This window comes from Hypanus sabinus, chromosome 15 (genome assembly GCF_030144855.1).
Source record: "Hypanus sabinus isolate sHypSab1 chromosome 15, sHypSab1.hap1, whole genome shotgun sequence".
NCBI lineage: Eukaryota > Metazoa > Chordata > Chondrichthyes > Myliobatiformes > Dasyatidae > Hypanus > Hypanus sabinus.
In genome coordinates, this window is record NC_082720.1 from 67,633,819 (window position 1) to 67,661,408 (window position 27,590).

The following is a 27,590-nucleotide window of genomic DNA, read 5'->3' on the forward strand; positions in this document are numbered from 1 at the left end:
ACTGGAGCACCCAGAGGAAACCCACTTGGTCACGTGGAGAATGTGCAAACTCCTTATGGGCGGGAACTTGGCACCACAGAAACAGGCACTTTGGTCCATCTAATCTATGCTGAATTGTTATACTGTCCTGCCCTATCGACCCACACCTGGCCATAGCCCTCTAACCAGTCCCATCTATGTACTTATCCAAGCTTCTCTTAAATGTTGAAATTCACCACTTCCACTAGCAATTTGTTCCACACTTGCACCTCCCTCTTAGTAAAGAAGTTCCCCTCAAATATTTCACCTTTCACCCTTTGAGTTCAAGTTTTAAGTTTAATTATCAATTAACAATGCTTGAATATAGCCAAATGAAACAACATTCCTCCAGGGCCAAAGTGCAAAACGTATTACCAACAGCACACTACATTGCTTACAGCACAAATAGCACATATAGTTATGATTTCAGAAATGCATACAGTCACAAAGAGGGGAAAAAATATAGCCCAGGACACTGAATTGCTCCAGTCCAGCGTGTATTTCTATTGAGTGAGCAGCAGAGGGCAGCACTGATGGGAGAGGCCTGCCCCCAACCCAGTAAGAAATTCAGCGGCACACAGCCACCTCTGGCACCTCTTTCGCTAACCTAGCTATGACCTCCAGCTCTAGTCTCATCTAACTTCACTTGAAAAAGCCCACTTGCATTTACCCTATCTATACCCTTTATAATTTTCTGTATCTCTTTCAAATCTCCCCTCATTCTTCTAGGTTCCAGGGAATAAAGTCCCTAACCTATTTAACCTTTCCCTATAACTCAGGCACTCAAGTCCCGGCAACATCCTTGTAAATTTCTCCACACTCTTTCAATCTTATTTACATCTTTCCTTTAGGTAGGTGATGAGAACTGCACACAATCCTCCAAATTAGCCCTCACCAAAGTCTGATACAACTTGTATGTTATGTTCCACCCCTGCCCTGCATATCATAACAATAAAGTAATTATTTCCTATTTTAATTATTGAGTTCACCCTTCTAATGGTCAAATACTAATTAGTTGATGATAGAATTGCTGCAGAAACCTTAGATTAACTGAATGTAGCCAGGTGTGAACTAGTAATTAAAACACACCATTTGAAATCATTACAGACCAAGCCATCTGTTTCAGGGCCCATTTCCTAAATTTCTCACAAATTTTCCAATGTTACTGGAATGAAAGGATATAGGATTTGTGCAGGTTGGGGCGCTGAGGTAAAAAATGGAGCCATGGTCTTGTATCATGACCAAATACTGCTTCCGTTTCCTGTCTTTACTGGGGCACCAGGTCAGGAGGGTTTGGTTCATAATAAGAATCTGGATAATTTATTTATTGAGCCCATTTATTTATTCTGGCCCATTGAGCTGCACTGCCCAGGAATCCAATTTAATCTGATTCTAACCACGAGACAATTTACAATGACCAATCAGCCTACGAACCAGTAGGTCTTTGGGCTGTGGGAGGAAACCGGAGCACCCAGAGGAAACCCAAGCAGTCACGGGGAGAATGTACAAACTCCTTACAGGCAGTGGTGGGAATTGAACCTGAGTTGCCTGTACTTTAACCACTACGCTACTGTGGGGCTTTTTGTCTCTAGAGTGAGGGGTGACCTTGTGAAGGTTTACAAAATCATGAGGGAAATAGATAAATTGAATGGACACTGTCTTTTTTCCAGGGGAGTCTAAAACTAAAGAGAATAGGTTTAAATTAAGATTTGAAAGAGACCCGTCCCAGTAGAAAACAGGAAATATAAGATCATGGCTTATCCTGCAGGGGAAATGGCAGAGTTGGGTACTTAAACTTAAATTGCATTTGGACAGGTACATGGAGCAGGGGTTCCCAACCTTTTTTATGCCTTGGACCAATATCATTAATCGAGGAACCCCTGGTTTAGAGGGATATGGGCCAAGCGCAATGAAATCGGAGATATCTTGGTTAGCAATGGTGAATTGGGCCAAAGGGCCTGTTTATGTGCCGTAGTGCTCTATAATTTTACCTTGTGAAGAGCGTTCTAAAGACTCTCAGTAATTGAGAGAAAATATTTTGTTTCATCTTTTTGAAGTGGGTGACCACGTATTTTTAAATAGTGAGCACCCCCCCCCCCCCACTTTTAGACTGTGGCAACAGAAAACATCCTTTCCATGTCTACATTTTCACCATTTTCAGGATCTTGTATATTCCCTCTCACTTTCTCAGATACATGCTCAACTTGTCCAAAAGTATGCTTTAAAATACCTACATTTTGTTTGTCTAATATGTTGCATGTTCTGGGCTTACAAATAACATATATCAGCATTCCTCCCAGTAGAAGGAAACCAATATTATACACAATAGTCCAGATGTGGTCTTACCATTGCCTGATATAACTAAAGCATAATTCTTTTAATACTTGATTGTGTTACGAATGTGCCACAACTCTGAGGGGCCGAAGAGTACAAAGTAGCCCCCTCCTTTTTGAGAATCGCAAGATCGCTATTAATTTGGGTCTGGGACCCAGGAAATGAGAGAGAATCCTCATGGTTTTTGGAATGTGTCCTGGCCTCCGCAAGACAAAGCCACGGATAAAGGCCATTGTCTCTGGGAGACGGAATTGTGTATTGAGTACTGTACTATTCATTGAAGCCCCTCAGGAGATGACCAGAGTGGGCTGGTTGAGGGATTGCATCATCCCAACCTGATTGACATCTGTGACCCCGTGAGTAAGGATAAAAGAGGGTCTGGGGAACAACCCCTTTAGACGCACCAGGAGAAACGTATGAGACCGGTGGAGGCTTGTGTGTGTGTCCATCCTTGTCCGGATGACAAGTCTTCCACGGAACAGCCTCGCTAAAGGACAAATATGGATCAAGATCGGATAAAGGAAAGCCGGCAAGTTTCTAAAATCTGCCTCTCTCCAACCAAAGGCTGCAGCCTGAATGAACTGAGTGACTTTTATATTTCCATTGGATAATATATTATCCCCTAGACAACGATAGAGCTTATTTCTTATTGATTATTATTATACCCACACTTTTAGATTTAGTATTGACGACGTATATTTGTATGTTTGCATTGATATTATTTTTGTGTATTTTTACTAATAAATACTGTTAAAAATAGTACCATCAGACTTCAACGGACCTCTCTATCTTTGCTGGTAAGTGACCCAGTTACGGGGTTCGTAACAGTTGTAAGTTAAGCCTATTTTCTTAGCAAGTTACTCAAGATGTTTATCAATGTAAGAGCTGATGTAATTCAGCAAAATGGTTGTTAGGTTCTGTCAAAGTGTCTGCTTTAGTTTTGCCAAATGACGCCACTTGGATTACTGCAATTTCAGCTTTTGACCAAAGTTGTTTTGGAACATTCTCTGGTGGTTAATAAACGTGAAATTTCTTCATTTAGCCTTGAATTGAGAGCTGTGGAGGCTTGCATAATTAATTTACCTTGCTATCAGAGTATTTAAGCCAATATATTTGGGATTACTTCTGATTATTTACTTTTTAATATTTGCACGTTGGTTATCTGTCAGTCCTTATTACTTATAGTTTTAATAAATTCTTCTGTATTTCTTTATTTTCCTGAAAATGCCTGCAAGAAAATGAATCTCAAATTAGCATATGGTGACATATGTGTACTTTGATCATAAATTTGCTTCGAACTTTGAAATTTGTAAGTCTTTGACCAGGTATTCTTTGATTGAGTTATTGACCTTTTTATAAAGAGGGTATCTATTTCATTTGATTTTACTGCAGCTGGATTTTGTATTGATCAAAGAGAGGTTCAGTTCCTGAGGTGATTTTTTTTTAATTCTTTGCTAGGCTGAGAAGGAGGAACAGATCAGGAAGATAAAATCCAGACACAATGAAGGATTGACAACGCTGTTGGGTTTTTTCCCAAACAAGAAACAACTGGATGACTGGCTTTCTGCAAAAGCTGGGGAGATCAATCTATGCCGGGATAAGCTGTTCAAGCTGAAGTGAGTACTGGATTTGCTGGTTCAGAACAACATTGCTGGGGTAAGAGCTAGCATTGTTATAATATTGTCGTGACACAGAACATATAGTCATTTTTACATTGAGTTCATTCAGCACTTCAGTTAGATGGCATGTAACTAAGCCACTCATTTTAGGGACTGGATTAACCAATAGGATCGGTCGTTAGTGTGGGGAATCCTGCGTAGACACCTTACCCAGAGCGAGCTGTTTATGCCTCCATTTCACATTCCTTAATTTTTGCATTAGTGAAAAATTATACAACACTTACTGTAAGTAGTTGCATTTACAGTACTAATCCCACTGGTTACAAGTTGATAATCTTCAAGTAATTCCATTATTCCTGCTTATTTACCGATCTGCTATCCATCCTACTACCTTACCATCTGCATCTGTTCCCTTTTGACTAAACTGTTATGAGGTGCCTTGTCACCAATGCCATCTGCAAACAAAAAACATTTAAAGCGACACACAGCCCAGCAAAGTCCTGTGATCGAGGGAGGTAGAGTTCCCGTACCAGGCAGTGATCAGGATGCTCTCAGTTCTGCCCCTGTTGGAAGTCCTTGGGATTTGGGGGCCCATACCAAACTCCCTTAACTCTCTGAGGTGAAAGAGGTGCTGTTGTGCCTTTTTCACCACACAGCTGGTGTGTACAGACCACGTGCGGTCTTTGGCAATGTGGATGCTGAGGAACTTAAAGCTGTTCACCCTCTCAACCCCAGATCCATTGATGTCAATAGGGGTTAGCCTGTCCTCCATTCCTCCTGTAATGCACAACCAGCTCCTTCGTTTTTTGCGACATTGAGGGAGAGGTTGTTTTCTCGACACCACTGTGTCAGGGTGATGACTTCTTCTCTGTAGGCTGCCTCATTATTATTTGAGATTAGGCCAAACAGTGTAGTGTCATCAGTAAATTTAATTAGCAGATTGGAGCTATGGTGGCAACATAGTCATGGGTATACAGAGAGTAAAGGAGGGGGCTTAGGACACAGCCCCGAGTGGCTCCTGTGTTGAGGGGCAGAGGTGAGGGAGCCCACTCTTACCACCTGCCGGTGATCTGACAGGATGTCCAGGATTCAGCTGCACAAGGCAGGGTGAAGGCCGAGGTCTCTGAGCTTCTTGTCGAGTTTGGAGGGAATTATGGTGTTGAATGCTGCACTGTAGAGAGGTCAAAAGAGAATTACCAGACTGGTTCAAGCTGACAGGAAGATGACATGTCACTCAAATAACTATATGTCACTATGGTGATGTGCAGAGAGTGCTCTGAATGCTCAACATGTCAAACTTGAAATAGATGGGCTACAACAGCAGAAGACTACAGTGGGCTGTACTCCTGTGGCCATTTTATCAGGTACTCTCCTGACACCTCCACCCCAAAATGTTAAACTGGCTTAGTCTCTTAATAAGGCCAGCAGCTAGGCAGTGCTTCAGTTCCTTATTTTTAGGCCTCAGTCAAGCCTAAGTTCCTTTTTTGCATTTTTTTCTTTTTCCTTTTGTAATTTATAATGTTTCTTATTATGTATGGCACTGACGCAAAACAACAGATTTGGTGACGTGCCAGCCATGCTAAACCTGGTTCTGATTCTGAGGTCAACTTCAAGTACAATAGCAAAGTAGTTCTTCTGAGAAGCTTAAGCTGGTCTGAGTTAGGTTGGTGGGGGGGTGCGATTATAAGAAATCATTTTGTTACTCTGGGTTGTTTTTCTCTCTCGGGCACCATTTTGAGTAAAAAGGGTTGAAAGTCACCTTACTGGGAAAATATAAATACTTATAGCAGAGAGAAAAATCTTGTGAAAGATCGTATAGGTATGTTACTGTCTACTACCTTGTGATTTATTGGGGGTCTTGTTTAAGCGTTAGAAGAGTGTTGCAATTTTAACCCACACTATTATATTTCTGTCATAAACCCTTTTTGGAAATGTTCAATCACTAATTCCAAATTCTTTGCCTAAAAGAAACTTAGTCTGTGTAAAATTACGAATTAACACTTGTGTTTCGGTATAGGAGGGGACTTTTCTGGCTGCTTTTAATCGCAGGTTTTGTGGTAATGGAGTTGATTCCTCTTTCTGCCCCTTCTGAGCTCTTGGGAACGATCTGAGTCTTATCAGGTGAGAAATAGAAAGGAGGGCTGTAAAATAGAGGGGTGCCAACCACAGAATTGTAGCTAGGTTTGCAAGCGACTACTTGCAAAGATTGAGAGAAGATTGCTCATCTTTTTTGCTTTACCTTGAAGATGTTACAGGAATTGGACAAGAGGGTGGAAATATTGATGACTGTCAACCGACTGGCGTAGTTTTTTTTTTCTTTCTGATAGCTTGTTGCGCTGTCGTAACGAGGTAAGTGGTTGGCAACTACAGATAGCGTAACACATCACGTCCTGTGTGTTGGTGTAGGATGACTTTGGTACAAGTTTATTTCCGTGGATTCGAAGATTGCCATATAAAGGAAAGACAAAAACCAGCTCGTCAAGGCATGAATGACAAAATCGTGAGGTGAAAGAGACTGTAGGTGCTGGAATCTAGAGCAACAGTCAAGGTGCTGGAGGAACTCAGAAGGTCAAGCAGCACCGATGGAGGGAAATGGACAGTCAATGTTTCAGATCAAGCCCAGTCCAGATACAGGATTTTGACCTGAAATGTTGGCTGTTCATTTCTCTCCACAAATGTTGCCTGACCCGCTAAAGCCATCCAGCATCATTATGTTTGGCTTTGGTTTCTGGATACAGTGGTTATGTTAGAGGTGTTCTTGATTGGTGACTTCCCACTTTTCTTGTACTTGATCCTCTTTTGGACCCGGGGCAACATATAACCTCCATGTTTGCTGGCATGTTTTCAACAGCAGCCAATTCCTATTTGGCTGCAGGTGGCGCCGGAAAGTGATGACTCTTTGCATTGCGCCTCAAAGAAAATCATCAAGTATGCCCTTTTCAGCACTACTGCAGCTGAAATTCAGTCATAGCCATGGGTGCTTCAGTAAGCAACATTGTTTTAAGATGTTTAGAAAATCCATCTTTGCTGCAAAACAACAACATTTCATGACATATGCCAATGATAAAGTTGATTCTGAATACAGATCAGATTTGGCTGAAGAGCTAACAGCATCTGGAAAGTGAAGGCACAACAGCAACTATTTCTGGAGTTAGAGGAGCTTTGGTATGTCACCAAAGACTCTCACAAGTTTCTACAGGTGTACCATGGAGAGCATTCTAACTGGTTGCATCAGTTGTCTAGTATGGGGGTGGTGGGGGGGCTACTGCGCAGGATCAAAATAAGCTGCAGAGAATTGTAAACGTGGTCAGCTCCATCATGGGCACCAGCCTTCATAGTACCCAGGGCATCTTCAAGGAGGGATGCCTCAAAAAGACACTGTCCATCATTAAGGACCCCTATCCCATGTTGTCATTCCTACCATCAGAAAGGAGGTAGAGAAGCATGAAAGCACACATTCAACGATTCAGGAACAGCAACTTCCCCTCTGCCATAGATTTCTGAATGGACATTGAACCCATGAACACGACCTCACTACTTTATTTTTGCTCTACTTATTTAATTTAACTATTCAATGTATTTACATTTACTGTAATTCACATTTTCTATTGTGTATTGCAATGTACTGCTGCCACAAAGACAACAAATTTCATGATCATGCCAGAGGTACTAAACCTGATTTCTGATTCTGAATCAGCATTCAAAATTCAGCATCCCAATGCCAGAGCTTCTTCCCGCTGCACTGATTTCTTCCAGACTGTCACATTTCCTTCGGTGGTAAATGAAGAATCTCAGGGAAATGACCATTCATCCTGCAGACTGCCACGGGATTGGGTTTACAGGGACACAGGGAGCCCAGACACAGTGTGTCAGGTTGCTGTCTTGATTCAAGAACCAAAGTACATTTATTATCAAAATATGTGCACAGAATACAACTCTGAGATTTGTTCTCTCACAGGCAACCACAAAACAAAGGAACACTTGGAACCCCTCCATGTAAACATCAAACTCCCAATGCACAAAAAAAGAACAAGTTGCACAAAGGGCAGAAAGCAAGTGAACAGCATCTAGAACATCAAGCATCAAACCGGGAGTCCGGTAGTATTTAGTTCAATTCAGCGTCACAGTGCTAACCCGCTATGGGCTGGATGCTGAGCCGTTCTTCGCTGAAGCACCTCGGTCTGCATTGATCAAAAACAGGAGTACCTAGACTCTAGAAATACTTGCACCATGGACCTCAAGATCCCCCAAAACAAGTCTATAATCTCACCAATCAGTCCTTGCGGCGTGGAGCCCAAGGCTCCTGCATTTTCCTCTGACAACAGCTAGTGAGAGGGAGAGGAAGAGCAGCCAAACACAGGCAGACAGCACCACTGCTGTGAGTGGGCCATCCTCCACTCTCATCATAAGTCAAGGAATCAACAAAACTAGTATCTGGTTAGCTTGGTATTAGTGGTAGGGAAAATGTTAACATTATTCATAAAGGATGTGATTGCGGAACACTTACGAAGTATCAACTGGATTCAACAAATTATTTTATAGTATGAAAGAGATACTATTTTTGAACAAGCCACTGAAGTATTTTTGTGGATGTACAGTAGCTGGTAACGGGTGATACGGTAGTGTACGGTTTGTGTAATGCTTTACAGAGCAGCTGTAAGACTCGGGTTCGGTACTCCAGAACCTACGTTCGTACATTCTCCCCGTGACTGTGTGGGATTCCTCCGGGAGCTCCAGTTTTCTCCAACATTCCAAACAAGCATCTGAGTTAGGCTTAGTAAATTGAGAGCGTTCTGCGTTGGCGCAGGAAGCGTACTGACGTTTGTGGGCTGGCCCAATGCATCCTCAATGCGAACGACATATTTCACCCTCTGTTTCGATGGTTCAATCTACGTGTGACTGATGCCTGAAGTGCTAGGATGTTGTTCATCACTTTTAGCTCGGTGTTTAACACGATCACCCCTCAGAGGCTGGTGGGTAAACTGTCCTCATTAGGACTCTGTAACGGGATCTAGGACCTCCTGATGGAAAAGCCCCAGTCAGGCCCAGTTGGCAGCAACATCTCAAGCTCCGTCACGCTGAGCACTGGTGCCCCCCTGCCCCCCCTGCCCCGGGGTGTGTACGCAGCTTGCTGCCGACTCGCATCTTCACTGCCATGTTCAGCTCAAACCGCATCATCAAGTTTGCTGATGATACAGTGGTGTTTGGCCTCATCAGCAACAACAATGAGTCAGCATACAGAGAGGAGGTAGAAAGGCTTGTCAGATGGTGTGAGGATAACGGCCTGAGTCTTGGTGTGGACAGGATGAAGGAAATGATTGTGGACTTCAGGAAAACACAGGTGTTCCACTCTCCATTGCACATCAATGGCTCTGCTGTGGATAGAATGAAGAGCAGAAAGTTCCATGGTGTGCACAGAATGGATGATCTAACCTGGACCCACAACTCCTCTTTATTCTCAAGAAAGCACAGCATCATCTACACTTTCTGAGGAGACTGAGGCGTGCAAGGCTCCCCACTCCCATTCTAACAGATTTCTACAGGAGCACCTTTAAGTATGTCCTGTTTGCTGCATCATTGTGTGGTACAGAAGCTGCAGGGCCCTGGGCCTCAAGATCTTATGGAGAATAGTAAAATCTGCTGAGAGAATCACTGGGGTCTCCCCCCTTTTTTTTGTGACCTTTACTGGGAACTTTGTATACAAAGAGCCCAAAATGTTTTTGAGGATTCCTGCCACTCTTTGACCCCCTACCATCAAGAGGGAGGTACACCAGGACGAGGACTGCCAGACTGGGTAACAGCTTCTTCCCTCAGTCTGTGAGACTAATGAGTACCCTGCCACCACTGAGGTCTTGTCACGAGGACAGCGAGCAGTTTACTGTTTGCCTGTGCTGCACGCTTCACGTAGTTTGTAAATTACATTTTATTAACATGTTTCTGGTGATGTTTTGTTTTATGCACTGTATGCGATGTATGTTTTGTGGGTGCACCGTGGTCTGGAGGAAATTTGTTTTGCTTTCTTGTGTTGGAACATGTTTCGTTTGGTTGTATGTACAGTCAAATGGTTAAGTGCCGCCCGTTCTGCTTCCCAAGAGAGTACTCCTCCGTGATCCTGGCCGCAGTTTACATACCACCAAGTGCTGACATTAAACAGGCACATAAAGTACTGAGTACTGCAATCAGCAACCAACCTTTCAAATCATTGTCCAGGACTTCAATCAGGTATGTTTGAAGAAATATCTGTCCAGTTATCAGCACCTGCACACCAGGGGTCCCAACACATTCGACCACAGCTATACCATAATAAGGAATGCCTATCGTTCCATGAGTAGACTGCGTTTCGGGAAATCTAATCACTTGGCTGTCTTCCTACCTGCACAGATAGAGGCGCACAGCAAGCTCCAGAGATTAGGACAGCAAAGAGATGGTCACAGGAGGCAGAAGAGTAGATACAGGACTGCTTCACGTCAGTGAACCGGGTTGTGTTCAAAGACTCAACAGAGGATCTGAATGAATGTACCACGGTTGTCACAGACGTCATAAAAAACAGTCGTAAATGAGTGGGCCCCACAAAATCATTCAGAGTCTTTGCCAACCAAAAGCCCTGGATGAACCAAGACATCTACAATTTGCTGAGGGCCAGATCAGTGTCCTTCAGGTCTGGTGGTCAAGTGAAAATACAAGAGGTCCAGGTATAATCTCCAGAAAGCCATCTCACGTGCAAAGTGGCAATTCTGGGCAAAACTTTTCAACATTTGTGACAGAGCTTGAATGTTTTCACCTCCTACAAAGTGAAACCAAGCAACATAGACAACAATAAGGTTTCACTCCCAGATGAGCTCCGTGCCTTCTATGCTCGCTTCAGCTGTCAAAACGTGGGAAAATCTTCACAAGCTGACATTGATTATCCTATGATTTCAGTCTCTGAGGCCGACTTGACAGCATCCTTCAAGAGGGTGAGGCAGATGGGGTAGCTGGCTGAGTGTGCTGATCAACTGGCTGGAGTGTTCACTGCTAAGTTTAACTTCTCGCTACAACAGTCTCAGGTACTCACCTGCTTCAAACAAGCCTCAATTATACTGTTGCCAATTAAACTGCCTCAATGACTATCATCCAGTAGCACTAACATCCACTGTGATGAAGTGATAATGAAACAAATCAAATCCTGCCTAAGTAGTTACTTGGATTCATTCCAATATACTTCCAGCAGATGCCATTTTATTGGCTCTTCTCGCAACCCTGGAACATCTGGACACTGAAGATACGTACATCAGGATGCTGTTCATCATCTACAGCCCTGAATTCAACACCGTCATCCCCTCAAAACTAACCAATAACCTCCAAGACCGAGGCTTCAGTACCTCCTTATGCAACTGGATCCATGATTTCCTCACTCCCAGACCCCAGTCTAGCAACAACATCTCCTCCACGTTCTCCGTCAGTACAGGTGCACCACAAGGCTGTGTGCTTAGCCCCCTGCTCTACTCACTTTACACCTATGATTGTGGGACTAAGCACAGCTCCAAAGGCATATGTAAGTGCGCTGACAGCACCGCTGTCATCAGCTGAAGCAAAAGTGGTGATGAATCTGGCTGAGTGGTGCCACAGCAATAACTTCTCACTCATTGCCAGGAAGACCACTTTGCTGACCATTGACTTCAGAAGGAGGAAACTGGAGGTCTGTGAGCCAGTCCTCATCAGAGGTGGAGAAGGTCAGCAACTTTAAATTCCTCAGTGCTATCATTTCAGAAGCTCTGTCCTGGGTTCAGCACGTAGGTGCCATTATGAAGAAAGCACAGCTATGCCTCTGCTTTCTTAGAAGTATGTGAAGGTTCAGCATGTTTTCTAAAACTTTGACAAGCTTCTGTAGATGTGTGGTGGAAAGTACTATATATTGATTGCTTGCATCATGGCCTGGTAGGGAAACAACATTGTTCTCGGACGGAAAAGCCCACAAGAAGTAGTGAATACAGTTCAGTTCATTATGGATAAAGCTCTCCCCACCACTGAGCACATTTACCCAGAGCACTGTCACAGGAAAGCAGCATCATCAAGGACCCCCACCACCCAGGCCATGCTCTCTTCTTGCTGCTGCCATTAGGAAAAAGGTACAGGAGCCCCAGGACTCGGACTAGCAGGTTCGGGAACAGTTATTACCACTCAACCATCAGGACCTTGAACCAGGGGGATAACTTCACTCAACTTCACTTGCCTCTTCACTGAACTCTTGCTACAGCCCATATACTCTTCATCACACATTCTTGACATTTTTTTAATTATTTTTAAATGTTTTCCTTTTGTTTTTGCACATTAATTGTACATTGGGAGTGGTCTTTCATCGATTCTACTGTGTTTCTTTGTATTTACTGTGAATACCCACAAGAAAATGAATCTCAGGGTTGTATATGGTGACATGAATATACTTTGATAACAAACTTACTTTGACAATAAACTTGAACTTGATGATTAAAGCTAATGTTTTTTTCTAATCTTTAAAATAAATTATTGAGAACGAGTGTGGTGAATTTAATTTGTCACACTGATAGTGGTATGCAAAAGTAGAGCACAGGGTTGGAAATAAATTTATGAATTGAAAACGGGTTAGTTAGCAAACTGGAAACAGAGAGGAATAAATGAATCTTTCTTGGAATAGCAGACAATAATGAATGGGGAAACACCAGGACTAGTTCTTGGAATCCCAAAAACAGAACTGCAAAATCCTTAGCACGTACATATAGCTTGGGAGCCTAAGACTTTTGCACAGTACTGTATTTGTCAACATAGAGCGGAGAGCAAGTTTGTAAATCTGGCGGGAGCAAAAGATGTTGGGAATGATGAGAGTGGAGAACTGCGGGTGGGGCAGGTGGCAGAGGAGTGCCAGGGGCAGGGGAGCAGACACACCCAACCCTGAGACACCAGGCAAGGTTATTTGATTACAAATAATTGATTTCTGGTCATCACAGGATGTCTTCCTACTTCCAGTGCTTCCTGCTCCCTCCCCGCTCTCGTCCCCTTTCCCCAACCATGATTCCTTCTCCCTGCCCCCTTCCCACTCTCCGTCCACAAGAGAGACCCATATCAATGACTCATGTATGTCATGAAAGCAATACAATGCAATACATAAAATTATTATAGTACTGTGCAAAAGTCTTAGGCACCCTAGCTGTACATATGTGCCGATGTTTTTTGCACAGTATTGTTATATGATTTAAATGAGGGAACTGAATGTAATGCTTCCTAATTTGTGATTTTAAGGAGAATGTAAAGAGGCTTCTGTGTGATTTTTGACAAGTTGAGCAAGTGCACAGTTACATGGGGTTGTTGTAATGTGGATCAATGTTGATCTGTGCGGTTCAGTAGGAAAACTAAAATGCAACTTGATATTTCAAAGGTGATAGATTGAAACTGTTGAGGTACCATGAGATTGAAATATTCCTGCATATTGTTCGCTAAAAGCAGGCATTACAGGTGCAACATTAGCAACCCAAGTGGTAATCCGGAGGTTTTGAGTACAGGATGAAGGGTGTCTTACTGCAGTTTTACAGGCACGTGATGAGATGACCTCAGTAGTGTTCTATGCAGATTTGGTCCCTTTAATAAGAAAGGATGGACTTTTATAAAACGGACTGTTATAGACTGCCTGATGCTATAGCTGTGTATCTCTATTGCACCTTGTGTGCAAAACCAATGGCAGCCAGCTGATGGCAGAATTGAGCAGCCAACAAAGTGATGACCAGTGTCTCCACCTTCTGGTAGTTCAAAGTTCAACAATTCAGAGTACATTTATTATCAAAATATGTATACTGTATAGTACTGAGATTCATCTCCTTACAAACAGCCACAAAATAAACTCAGTAGACCCCTTTAAAAAAACCATCAGACACCCAGTGTGTAAAAGAAAATAGTCGTGCAAACAATAGAAGTAAGCAAATAACATTCAGAACTGAAGTTCACGAAAGTGAATCCACAGCCAGTGAAGCCAGTCACAATCAATCCAAGAGCCTGTAATTGCAGGCCACAGCCTTGGTTCAGTACAGAGTTCAGTAAACCTGGCAGAGCAGCAATCTGAACACCAGTCCGTCCTCCTTCTCTGGCCTGGACACCTTGACCTTTGCAATCTAGTCCAACACTTAAATCGCCCAAACCTCAGGTTATTCCTCAGTCTCGGACCTGGGCCCTGTTGCTTTGATATGCTCTCAGGCCCAGGCTCTGCCGGCTTCTATTTGGCCCATACTCAAACTTTCTAATCTGGCCCAGCACTTAGGTCAGCCACACAGCAATTCGTTCCTTGCTCTTGGGCCCGAGCCCCACTGCTTAAATGCGGCCTGCACTCACCATGTCGCAGCCATCCTGCACCAGGTCGTACAGACATTTCAGAAGCTTAACTCCAATTGGGAAGCTACAGGTTGTTGATTGGAGTGATTGTTTCCAAGAAAAGGTGTGAGTAGTAAAGTAGTTGATTTGTTTGCTGCCAACAAGTCATCACTTGTTCACCAGTGCCAGCTTAAACAGGAACTTTGTGTTAAATGGTTTGATGTGTTCAAATGAAAATAATCCTGCCTTAGATGCTCTATCATTAAAGAACATATTCATCATTTCTGTCTCCTACAATATATCAAAATGCATGTAAAGGCCATTTACTGGTATTTGGTAACTAATAATGTCCCCTCGTTTATAGTTATTGATTTTTTTAAAAATTTCATTTGGTTTATAACTCTTTGTTACTTAGCCTCTATCTTTTAATGATTTTGCATCTGGGGAGATTTTTTTTGCTGACAGCAGCATGTGGAGCAGGGGTTCCAAGACTTTTTGAATGCCATGGACTGATACGTTAAGCAACGGTTCTGTGGGCCTCAGGTTGGGAGTCCCTGATTTTGAGAGAAACTTGATCTCTGTCTCATTAGGATCTCAGTTTAATTTTTAATGCTTCACTTATTTACAATCCCGACGCATTGCTCGGTCACCAAATACCTCTCTTCACTGTCTGCATCTCTCTCCTCTCTGTTCTGCAGACTCACAAAACGCATGCTAATTCCTGGGTTTTAATATTTCTTGTTGTAATTTATAGTAGTTTCTGTATTGCGCTGTACCGCTACCACAAAAGAACAAATTTCATGACAAGTTGTATGTCAGTGATAATAAACCAGACTCTGATTCATCGGTTTTAACATTTGAGCAATGTGTCAATGTGCTGGGCTTGTACTTGCTGGAGTTTAGAAGAATGAAGGGTAACTCCTTGAAACTTATCGAATATTGAAAGGCCTAGACAGAGTAGGCGTACAGAGAATGTTTCGTTTTGTGGGAGAGGCTAGAACCGGAAGGGCAAACAGAGTATAAGGGCACTTTAGAACAGAAATGAAGAGGAAATTCTTTAGACAGATGATGCTGAATCTGCAGAATTTATTGCTCTGGATGGCTGTGGAGGCCAAGTCATTGGGAATATTTAAATTGGAGTTTACTAGGTTGTTGATTAGTAAGGTTGTCAAAGATACGGAGAGAAGACAGGAAAATATGGTTGAGAAGGATACTAAATCAGACATGATGGAATGGTGAAGTATTCCTGATGGGCCGAATGGCCTAATTCTGCTCTTATGTCTTATGGTTTATTTCCAACTTGCTAACGCAGGTTACAAGAAGCTCACAGGAATGGAATTGTGCTGTAACCTGGTAAGGATCTGTACTTTCCACTTGCCTGAGGTACAGAATTTTTGTTCTATTAACCTCTGTGCAAGGGCAATGTTACCTTGTTTTAATTCTCCCCATAGGGCGTTTGCTGCTCCAACCTCACCTTATCCCAATGTAGTGGTCGCCAACCCGTCGATCTATGAGACTTTCCCAGTAGATCCCGAAAAAAAAAAAGTAAAAGAAATACACAAGTACTGTTGAGAGATTGTTGCGGGGTTGCGGGGTTTTAGTTCTGTTCTTTCTGCCCAGTGTGCATGCGTGTAGCTCCCCCACCACACACCACAGTAGAAAAGACTGGAAGTAAAACCCCGCAACCCGGAAGCAATTTCTCTTTACAAACAGCTTCCGTGGCGGGGGGTATTGCTATATTATCATTATCTTAATTTGTATTAACTTATCTTTATCATGCTCATGTTAGAACACTTCTCCCCCTTTTGAATTCCAACATACCCAAATGTAAATAACTGGGAAACAAAAAACAGTGGTGTCATTATCTTGTGTACTTCTGAAACTTATACTAGTGTCTCAGTAACAGTTTACCAATACAAAACACCTGAAAAACGTGGTGAATTCAACATTCAGTCTAACAAAGAGAACTGTCCATTCAAATGTTCAGTCTTTCGGGAGGTTTGCGAGGGCAAACCTTTATGTCAATTATGATTTATTTTTTACGATTTATGTCAATGATTTAGATGAGGGCATTGTAAACTATATCAGCAAGTTTACTGACGATACTAAACTGGGTGGCAGTGTGACATGCGAAGAGGACGTTAGGAGAATACAGGGAGACTTGGATAGGCTGGGTGAGTGGGCAGATACTTGGCAGATGTCATTCAATGTGAATAAATGTGAAGTTATCCACTTTGGAAGCAGGAACAAGAGGGCAGAGTATTGTCTGAACGGTGTCGAGTTAGGTAAGGGAGAAATGCAAAGAGACCTAGGAGTCCTAGTTCACCAGTCAATGAAGGTGAATGAGCAGGCAGTGAAGAGGGCAAATGGAATGTTGGCCTTTATTACAAGGGGAATTGAATACAAGAGCAAGGATGTTCTTTTGCATTTGTACAGGGCCCTGGTGAGACCACACCTGGAATATTGTGTACAGTTTTGGTCTCCAGGTTTAAGGAAGGACATTCTGGCAATTGAGGAAGTGCAGCGTAGATTCACTAGGTTGATTCCTGGGATGGCAGGGCTGTCTTACGCAGAGAGATTGGAGAGATTGGGCTTGTACACGCTGGAATTGAGGAGATTGAGAGGGGATCTGATTGAAACGCTTAAGATAATTAAAGGATTTGATAGGATTAAGGCAGGAAATATGTTCCAGATGTTGGGAGAGTCCAGTACCAGAGGGCATGGATTGAGAATAAGAGGTCAGTTATTTAAAACAGAATTGAGGAAGAGCTTCTTCTCCCAGAGAGTTGTGAAGGTGTGGAATGCACTGCCTCGGAAGATGGTGGAGGCCAATTCTCTGGAAGGAGCTGGATAGATATCTGATGGATAGGGGAATCAAGGGATATGGGGACAAGGCAGGGACTGGGCACTGCCTCGGAAGATGGTGGAGGCCAATTCTCTGGAAGGAGCTGGATAGATATCTGATGGATAGGGGAATCAAGGGATATGGGGACAAGGCAGGGACTGGGTATTGATAGTGAATGATCAGCCATGATCTCAGAATGGCGGTGCAGACTCGAGGGGCCGAATGGTCTACTTCTGCACCTATTGTCTATTGTCTATTGGCACTGTGCTGCAACAAATTAAAATTATGAAATCTAAGTACAGGAGCTGTCTTACTGTCAGACACCTCACAGACTGTCTCAGACTGGCTGTCTGTAGTTATGAGCCAAATTTCTCACTCCCAAATAAGGAGTGAGTCAAAAGTAGCAGTCAAATACGGGACACTTGTGTTTACTCCGAGAAAGACTACCATGATCATGAAACCTGCACAGGCACGTGTGTGCGCATGCGTGTACGCGCCCATTTTCTTTTCTACGAATCAGTTTTGACTTAATCTTCCCGATTCTGTTAAGTGAAACTACACAGTGTACATACATTATTTCTACTTACGTGTTGCGGGGTCTTACTTCCGGTCTTTTCTGCCCGGTGTACAAGCGTGTGACTAATCGATTTGGTAGGTCGATCTTGCCTTTCACTAAGGCCGAGGTAAGGGACATTGGGCTTAAAAAGATTGGTGACCACTATCCTAATGTCCTAGAAATCCTGGGAATATGAGGAGTGTTTTGTGGCTTTGGGCTGGTACTTGCTGAAGGTTAGAAGAATGCCGGGGGGGGGGGGGGGGGTTGAATTCATTGAAACCTATTGATAATTGAAAGGCCTGGAGAGAACGGATGTGCAGAGGATGTTTCCTCTAGTGTGGGAGTTCAGGATCAGCGGGCACAGCCTCAGAATAGAAGGATATCTTTTTAAAACAGGAATGAGGAGGAAGTTCTTTAGCCAGAGGGTGGTGAATCTGTGGAACTCATTGCCACAGACAGCTGTGGAGGCCAAGTCTTTTAAAGTGAGGGTTGATAGGTTCTTGATCAGGAAGGGCATTCGAAGGTTACAGGGAGGAGGTGGGGGAATGGGATTGAGAAGGATGATAAATCAGCCATGGTGGAATGGTGGAGTAGACTCAATGGGCCAAATGGCCTAACTCTGCCCCTATGCCAAATGGTCATACCTGGCAGCTGGTGTTGTACTAGCGCTATGCTAACTGCTGAGCCTCCGTGCTGTCCACTTAATAGGTAACCGTGAAACAACCGCGAATACCCATCAGCACTCAACAGAAGTGAGCTGCTCCCATGGACCCTGATCCAGGGCTGGGGGGTGGGATTCTGAGCAAATGCTATGTGTTGCCCAGGGAGACCTGCAGGCTAATAGAGGGAAGGAGTACTTTGCACCCCCTTTGGTAAAACTACAGGAAGAGTTTTCCCTGTTGCCTCCCACCTTGAAATTTACTGACATTACCTGACTTTAAATCAGTCAGTACAACTCTGTTTTAAAGTCCATACTGTAACCTAGATGACTCCTTGTAAACTTTCATATTGTTTACTGTATTTCAGACCAAATCCTTTTGGTTCATTGAGTAGCCTTCATATCCTGATGCCTTAAAAGTTAATTTAAAGCTGGGATCTTCAATTAAATCAAAATGCCAAATCCATTGGGCTTACATTGAGTCTTTGCCTTTATTCCTCTTGGATGTTTATATTGAATTATCTTTTTTTTCTCTCTGCAACTTTCAGTAAGAACTTGGCTTCGGCAGACCAGAACAAAAACCACATAACTACTGACCTGCGGACAAAAGAACAGCAGCTCACTATGCACGAAGACAGGCTCTTCGATGTGTGCGGAGAGCAGGATTTCGAAAGCAATCTGTATAAACTGAAGGATGATATTGAGAAGACATCAAAGCAAAGAGGTGGGGTTTGTTTGTTTATTTATTTAGAGATACAGCACGGAACAGGCCCTTCTGCCCTACGAGCCGCACCATCCCGCAACCCACAGTTTTAACACTGGCTAATCACAGGACAATTTGCAATGACCACCAGTATGTCTTTGGACTGTGGGATGAAACCAGAGCACCCGAGGAAAGCCCACACAGTTCTCGGGGAGAACGTACGAACTTTCTTACGGAGGATGCCGGAATTGAACTCCAGACTCTGGAAAGCCCGGAGCTGTAATAGTGTTTAGCTAACTGCTCTGTGATGGTGGCGCTATTGTGGGCTCATTGCAATGTGATGGAGATTTTTTTTGTGTGGCATTCAAGCTCTTAGTGCTTATGGTGGAATGTTATCGTAGAGTTTAATGCTATTTAGTTCTTGCTGGTAAATGTCTTCAAGCATATCCATTTAATTGGACTTTCCACCATCTGCTTTACCCAGCCAAGGCATTGATCATGTTTGCCCCTTTTCCCACCTCAACACACTTCTCTACCTAAAATGCTTTTGTACCTCTTACTCTTTTGCAGCGATGTCATTTGAATCCTTTAACATTTTTCTTTGCAAATTGCATAGCCCTCCCTATTTTTTGAGCAGCTTTAAGATGAGGCAAGGTAAAACTTTATTTATCCTGAAGAAAATTGTTGTTGCAGTGTTGCTCAGCAGGAACCAACATCTCTCATCAGGAGATGGAGAATCTTCATTGCTGCTCTAGCACCAGTGGCGTGGACAATAGTAAGGATTTCACCACCTGATGCAGAGGCGCTAACAACACAGAAACAGTGTCTACACCTTGAGCTCTGAGCCTTATATTTGTGTCTTTTTACAAGCATCTCATCAGTGTCTCCAGAGGCAGAAGTTCAGTACTCAAAAGCAGTTTAAATAGCAAAGAGGCCGTGGAGAGTGGCTGCAGGGAGGGTCAGTGCTATAAATAAAGCACGACTTAACCGAAATTGAGATCAAGGGAGAAAAGGCCAAGCTTTCTGGTTTAGGCCTTAAGACATAGCAGCAGAATTAGGCTATTCGGGCCATCGAGTCTGCTCTGCCATTCACTTTTGGCAGAGGATGCTACAGCGCTGTGGGTTTAAAGAAGTCAACCTGGTGACTGAGTGATATTTAGGAATACTGTGCTTCTGGACCAATAAGCCCGTGCCGCCCCATCGCACCATGTGACAAATTAACCTACTTTAATTTGGAGTGTGCAAGGAAGCTGGAGTATCTGGAGGAAACTCCAGAGGGCAGTTTTGTTGCCCTGATGGACTTTGATGACCCAAATGAAGTTTAACAATCTCTCACCAATACAGTTTCTAGATATATTCAATTGATGAGAATTGAATTACACACATGGACTGCGATTTCCAGTAACATAATTGCTGTCAGGGACAGAAGGGACTGCAGATGCTGGGAATCAGGAGCAACACGCAAAACACTGAAAAAACTCAGTGGACCAGGCAGTATCTATGGAGGGAAATAGACAATCAGTGATTCAGGTCAACTGAATGAGTGGCAGAGAAAAGATCTTGCCCCTCAGCTGTCTGTTCTCTCCCATAGGCAATGGCTGACCCTCTGAATTCCTCCTGAATTTTATGTGCTGCAACATATTTGCTGCCCCATCTTCACTTTTTTTTTTCATCGCATATTCATTGGAGGGAGGTTCACTAATTTCTGACAATTTCTCCCCTTCCCCATTCTTTTCCTTTTCCATACCCCTCTCTTCTCACCTGCTCATACACCTACTCACCCCCAGAGGGGGAGAGCCACTCCTCCTTCCCTTTGTCCCATGGTCCACTGTCCTCTCCTATCTGTTTCAGCCTTTTACCTCTTCCACCAATCACCTCCCTGCTTCTTATTTCATTCCAACCTCCCTTACCCACCTACCTTCCCCCTTACCTCTCTTCACCTATCACTCACCACCATGTAAACCTTCCACCCTCCCTACATTATTATTATACTAGTTTCTGACTCCTTCCGTCCCAGTCCAGATGAAAAGTTTCATCCCAAAACACCTACTGTATATTCCCGTCTGTAGATGTTGCATGACCTGCTGAGTTCCTAGCGTTTTGTACGTACTGCTCTGGAAACACTCAAAAGTCAGGCAACACAATGGAAGGAAATGTAGTGAATACTTCTGGTCCAGTCAGTATGGTTGCTTTTTCCTCCCTCCAGATTTCCAGCATCTGCAGTTTTTCATTAACCCAGCAGATTCTGCAGATGATGGAAATCTAGAGCAACACACACAAAATAGTGGTGGAACCCAGGTCAGGGAGCATCTATGGAAAGGAATAGTTGACATTTGGGCCTGGGCCCTTCATCAAGGCTGAAAAGGAAGGGAAAAGACCCCTTCTGTAGTTCAACTTTTGTTCAGATGGATTTTGAGGGAGTTCTGTTCTCAGACCACCTTTAGCACCTGCCAAGAATGAAGATGTTAAAAATGAAATCTCCCATTGCTGTGCAACCCTATCCCTGCGGGGAATGACTGAATTTGTTGGGCTGTTTGTTTTCCCTTACTTGCAGCCATGCTGTCTGGAGCCACGGCCGTGTATAGCCAGTTCATTAGCCAGCTGACGGAGGAGAACGAGCCCTGCTGCCCAGTGTGCCAGCGCACCTTTCCGTCAGAGGCAGAGCTGCAGGACATCATCGAGGACCTGCAGTCGAAGCTTCGCCTCGTTCCCAACACGTTGAGGTCAACTGAGTCAGAGCTGAAGAAGAAAGAAAAGCGTCGTGACGAAATGATGGAACTCAGGCCGATCAGGTATAAAGCCAACACAGCTGCCCTTTCTTTATCTCTTGTTGCCTGCTGATCAATTCTCCATTGGATTTGCAGAGAATCAAGTCATGGAAAACTACGGCACAGAAAACCCTCCCATTTATGTACCTATCCAAATTTCCCTTGAAAGGGAGAGAGATGGAGATAGCAGATTATCTGTGAGATAGTGTAGAGATCAAGAGAATGATTGGTGTGGGTCAGAGGGTTATAAAGGGATGTTAATTACAACCTACAGGTTTTGAAATATGAGGAAATGAATGAGAATAGAGGAGATGGGGCATGGTTGCAGAATAGTCAGAGGAATGCTCCTCCAGCTGTGGCGGCCTTGGTTCAATCTTTACCGCTGTGTGCAGTTAGTTTACACGTGTCCCCGTGACCATGTGCGTTTCCTCCAGGTGGGTAGAACTGGGCAGAGCAGTTTCAATGGGCCAGCTAGATGGGCCTATAACAGTGCTGTAGAATGAAGGTAATGCCAGAACTGTGCGTTACAAGATTTTATTTTATTTATTTATTGATCGGTTGATTGGGATACAACACAGAATAGGCCCTTCCATCCTTCGAGCCACGCCACTCAGCAATCTCCAATTTAGGCCTAGTCTAATCATGGGAGAATTTGCAATGACCAATTCACCTACCAGCTGGTACGTCTTTGGGCTGTGTGAGGAAACCAGAGCACCCGGGGGAAAACGTTCGAACAGGCAACTGCAAAAACTGAACTTGTGTTACCTGGTACTGTAAAGCATTGTGCTAACCACTACGCTACCGTGCTGTCCATTGCGTTCACTGGATACCCAAAGCAAATTGAAATTGTTTATTTTTTTTATTGCTACCTGCATTCGCAGACTGCAAAAGACTGTATAGTCCACAAGATAACCCTGACCCTGACTGGGTTAATTCGTCTCCCCTCTGATTGACAGACTTTCCAGAACACCAGCTATGATTAGGAAGCCTTTCTCTGTCCATTCAGAGCTGGCATCAGCACTTACACTCTATGGCCACACTATTAGACACACTTGTACACCACCTCGGTGTGCAAGTATCTTGCTAATATCTAATCCGCCAATCATGTAAAACTAATTCTTATTCTGAAATGCATGCAGAAACAGTCGAGGTTCAGCAATATCAGAACACAACAGTCTCTAGGTTTAACAAACACGAGGAAATCTGCAGATGCTGCAAATTCAAGCAACACACACAAAATGCTGGTGGAACACAGCAGGCCAGGCAGCATCTATAGGGAGAAGCGCTGTCGACGTTTCAGGCCGAGACCCTTCGTCAGGACTAACCAAAAGGAAAGACAGTAAGAGATTTGAAAGTAGTGGGGGGAGGGGGAAATGCGAAATGATAGGAGAAGACCGGAGGGGGTGGGATGAGGCTAAGTGCTGGAAAGGTGATTGGCGAAAGTGATACAGAGCTGGAAAAGGGAAAGGATCATGGGACGGGAGGTCTCGGGAGAAAGAAAGGAGGGGGGAGCACCAGAGGGAGATGGAGAACGGGCAAGCAACTAAATATGTCAGGGATGGTGTAAGAAGGGGAGGAGGGGCATTAACGGAAGTTAGAGAAGTCAATGTTCATGCCATCAGGTTGGAGGCTACCCAGCCAGTATATAAGGTGTTGTTCCTCCAACCTGAGTTTGGATTCATTTTGACAGTTGAGGAGGCCGTGGATAGACATATCAGAATGGGAATGGGAAGTGGAATTAAAATTTGTGTCCACTGAGAGATCCTGCTTTTTCTGGCGGACCGAGCGTAGGTGTTCAGCGAAACAGTCTCCTGTCCCCTGATCCTTTCCCTTCTCCAGCTCTGTATTACTTTCGCCAATCACCCTTCCAGCTCTTAGCTTCATCCCACCCCCTCTGGTGTTCTCCTATCATTTCCCATTTCCCCCTCCCCCCACTACTTTCAAATCTCTTACTATCTTTCCTTTCGGTTAGTCCTGACGAAAGATCTCGGCCCGAAACGTCGCCAGTGCTTCTCCTATAGATGCTGCCTGGCCTGCTGTGTTCCACCAGTATTTTGAGTGTGTTGTTGTTAGTCTCTAGATTTAACAGAATGGTGTGAAAAACAAAAAAAAACTATGTAAAACCTTGAAGTAGATGGCCTACAACAGCAGAAGGCCACTCCGGGTTCCATTCCCATAGTCATTTTATTAGGTATACTCTGTACCTAATCAAGTGGCCACTGAACGTACAATTTAGTTTGTGTCACTGCCCACCTTGTCTCAAACATTCCCTTTATTCTCTTCACCCTTCCCTTTTAACTGGCCTCTTTAATTTCATTTCTGAATAAAGTAACTCCAGTTCCACTGATATTATCCCATTTCTTCAGGATATATTGAATTTTAGATTAAATTTGTGCTCCCTTTATGGGGTTTAATGTAGCATTAGCAATCTTTCACACTGTTCCTACACTGTTAGGCATACAAAATGATGAGGGGTATAGACAGAGTAAATGCAAGCTGGCTCTTTCCACAGAGGTTAGGTGGAGCTACAACCAGAGGTCATGGGTTAAGGGTGAAAGGTGAAAAGTTTAGGGGGAACATGAGGGGAGACTTCTTCACCTAGAGCAGGGGTCGGCAACCTTTACCACTGAAAGAGCCATTTGGACCCGTTTCCCACAGAAAAGAAAACACTGGGAGCCACAAAACCCATTTGACATTTAAAATGAAATAACACTGCATACAACTTTTTTTTTGCCTTTATGCTATGTATAAACAAACTATAATGTGTTGCATTTATGAAATCAATGAACTCCTACAGAGAAAACGAAATTACATTTCTGCATGCAACAAAAATATATTGAACTCCGAAAAAAAGACGTTGGGTTGAAGGTTACTTTTAAGTAAAATACTCAATGTCTATTTGAGTCCTTCTTGTATTTATGAAAAACGCCGAACTTAAATTGTCTGCCAGCAGCAAACCAAAAATAACGTCAGCCAGCTGTCAACCTGAAAAATAAAAGGACTATTTTACTGAACAATGAAAAAATATGAATATACATAAAATAATAGGCAATTAAAATATTTATCATACTTGGTTAATGGGATTTCTGCTCCTGGACCTCAGCGCACAGCGTCTGCACATGAGGGCTGTATGTTGTCACCTTCATCTTTACACGGGATCACAAGCTGTCATCTGTGTGGCGTGCGCGATGTTTTTTTTAATAAAATTCATGTTGGAGAACACCTGCTCACATACATATGTGGATCCAAAGATCGACAGGACTCCAAGCGCATACTTTTTAATGTTTGCATAAATGTCGGGGATAGCATTCCATGTTTCGAACACAAGTTTGTCCGGTTTGGGGAGGTTTTCAATATCACTCCATTTGTGATTCTGAGCAAGAACGGCTTTCTGACGGGCAACATCTTCAAGGTCTGCTGTCAAGCATCTAAACTTGGACACCCGTATGTCTTTGTCGGCTATGTCGGCCAGTTCCATCTCAAGATCAGGTTTACTCACACCTGCCAATGCAGTCGTATTCAGTAGGGATGATCGATGCTTAGGGGAATGACCGGGAAGGATAATGTGTTTTTTTTTTTCCCTGTGAACTCACAGAAGTGTTTCCTAAACGATGTTTGCATTTCGATGATTGCAGAATGTAAATACTCCGAATTTATCATGTCGTGAGCTTGTTTGAACTCTCTCAAATTGGGGAAGTGAGACAATGTGCCTTTCTGTAAATCTCCGGCAAGCACTGTCAACTTGCGCTCGACTGCCAAAACATCCTCCAACATGTGCAGGGCTGTGCGTCCTTTCCCCTGAAGAGCTGTGTTCAGCGTGTTCAGGTGTGCTGTCATGTCTATCATGAAGTATAGCTTTTCCAGCCACTCTGGCTGCTCCAGCTCAGGAAAGGTGAGACCTTTGCTGCCCAGGAAAGTTTTCACTTCTTCCAGACATGCGACAAAGCGTTTCAGCACCTCCCCTCTTGACAGCCACCAGACTTTGTTGTGCAGCAGGAGATCAGAATATGCGCTTTCCAGCTCGTCCAGTAACAAACGGAATTGACGGTGATTTAAACTTTTTGCCATTATTTTATTGACAATCTGAATGACAACATCCATTACTTCTGTGCATTCCGGAGGAAATGTTTGAGCGCACAGTGCCTCTTGGTGCAAGATGCAGTGAAAAGTCAGCAGCTTTCTGTCCAGCGACTTCTGCAGTAAAGCCACAAATCCCTTGTGCGCTCCTGTCATACTTGGTGCCCCATCAGTAGCTACTGACACCAGGTGGGTGGTCTTTATTCCTTTGGCTCTTAAACAATTCAAGACAGCCTCACAGATGTCCTCCCCCCGTGTTTGGCCTTTTAGAGGTATCAACTCAATGATTTCTTCCTGTGGCCCGGCAGAGTTTACATACCGGCAGAACAGCGCTATTTGTTCAATATCACCTTCGTCTTTAGACTCGTCACAGGCAATCGAGTTGGCCACAGCTGAATTGATGTTTTTAATTTGCTGTCTTATGATGTCTTCTGCCATTTTTATGGTTCTGTCTTTGACAGTCTTTGCAGAGAGGGGCATATCCCTGATTTTCTGCACAATTTCACTCTTGTTTTTAAAGTCCGTGAATAGATGTTCTGAAATCTTAATGAAAGATTCTTTTATATATTCGCCATCTGTAAACTGCTTCCCGTGCCTGACTATTTCCTGAGCGGCAACAAAACTAGCATATGTTGTTGATTTTCCAGACATCATCCACTTCTTGAAATGATTTTTGCTCAGATCGACCTTCCGCATCAGTTCCGAAACGGCTTTTTTTCTCTCATCTCCATCCGGATACCTTTGAGCAAAGGCTGCGTGTTTATTCTGGAAATGTCTTGCGACTTTTGACTTTTTGTTGTTTGCTAGTTTCTCATTGCATATTAAGCATACCGGTAAACCAGTCTCGTCAGCAGTGAAAGCAAATGAATCTGCCCACGTATCATTAAACGTTCTGTTTTCTTCAGTCACTTTTCTTTTTTTAGAATTCTCCATAGTTAGCCTACCTTGGATCGAAAAATTAAAGAAATCGCGCACTGGCAGGTGTCAGGCATTGGCAGTGGTGACGTATATTAATAGTGACAAAAAACACGTTTTATTTAGATTGTACAAGATCACCATAATCTTCAAATTTAGAATTACATTTCAAAAACTAACAAACTAACATAAAATACATTTTAATTAAATACTCATCATTTATTTTCCAAAGCCACAGGGAGCCCCTGCACAGAGATGAAAGAGCCGCATGCGGCTCCGGAGCCGCGGGTTGCCGACCCCTGACCTAGAGGGTTGTGGGAGTGTGGAATGAGCTGCCAGCACAAGTAGTGCATGCGAGCTCGATTTCAATGTTTAAGAGAAGTTTGGAGAGGTATGTGGTTGGTTGGGGTATGGAGGTTGATGGTCCTGGTGCAGGTCAATGGGAGTTGGCTGTTTAAATGGTTTTGGCATGAACTAGATGGGCCGAAGGGCTGCTTCTGTGCTGTACTTCTCTATGTGTCTTAAATGAGGAGGCAGATCAGGATTTTCGTTAGTCTGAAGGAGAAAATAGGTCTGGTTCAAAAAAAATTCCTGACCTCAGGGCTCAGGCAGCGTTTCTGCATAGTATTAACTATGTTATTCTGATTGGAGTCATTTGCACTCAGGGTTTATGCATCCTACCACATTCCCCCCCCCCCACCCATAATATCATTGTTTAAGCCCCCATTTCATTTTGCATAGATGGCTGAATTTGGAAAGTACTTGGTGTTCCATCAATCTATA

General features: G+C 43.5%; 1 protein-coding gene across 2 annotated transcripts in view; it reads left to right on the top strand.

Annotated features, from left to right (window-relative positions):
* Window positions 1–27,590, top strand: part of rad50 (RAD50 homolog, double strand break repair protein) — a 171,722-nt gene that overhangs the window by 69,014 nt on the left and 75,118 nt on the right. For both annotated transcript variants that reach the window (XM_059990483.1, XM_059990484.1), the window contains 3 exons: window positions 3,811–3,968; window positions 18,893–19,068; window positions 21,602–21,839. In XM_059990483.1, the coding sequence (XP_059846466.1) occupies window positions 3,811–3,968; window positions 18,893–19,068; window positions 21,602–21,839 (572 nt within the window). The remainder of the gene's footprint in view (window positions 1–3,810; window positions 3,969–18,892; window positions 19,069–21,601; window positions 21,840–27,590) is intronic.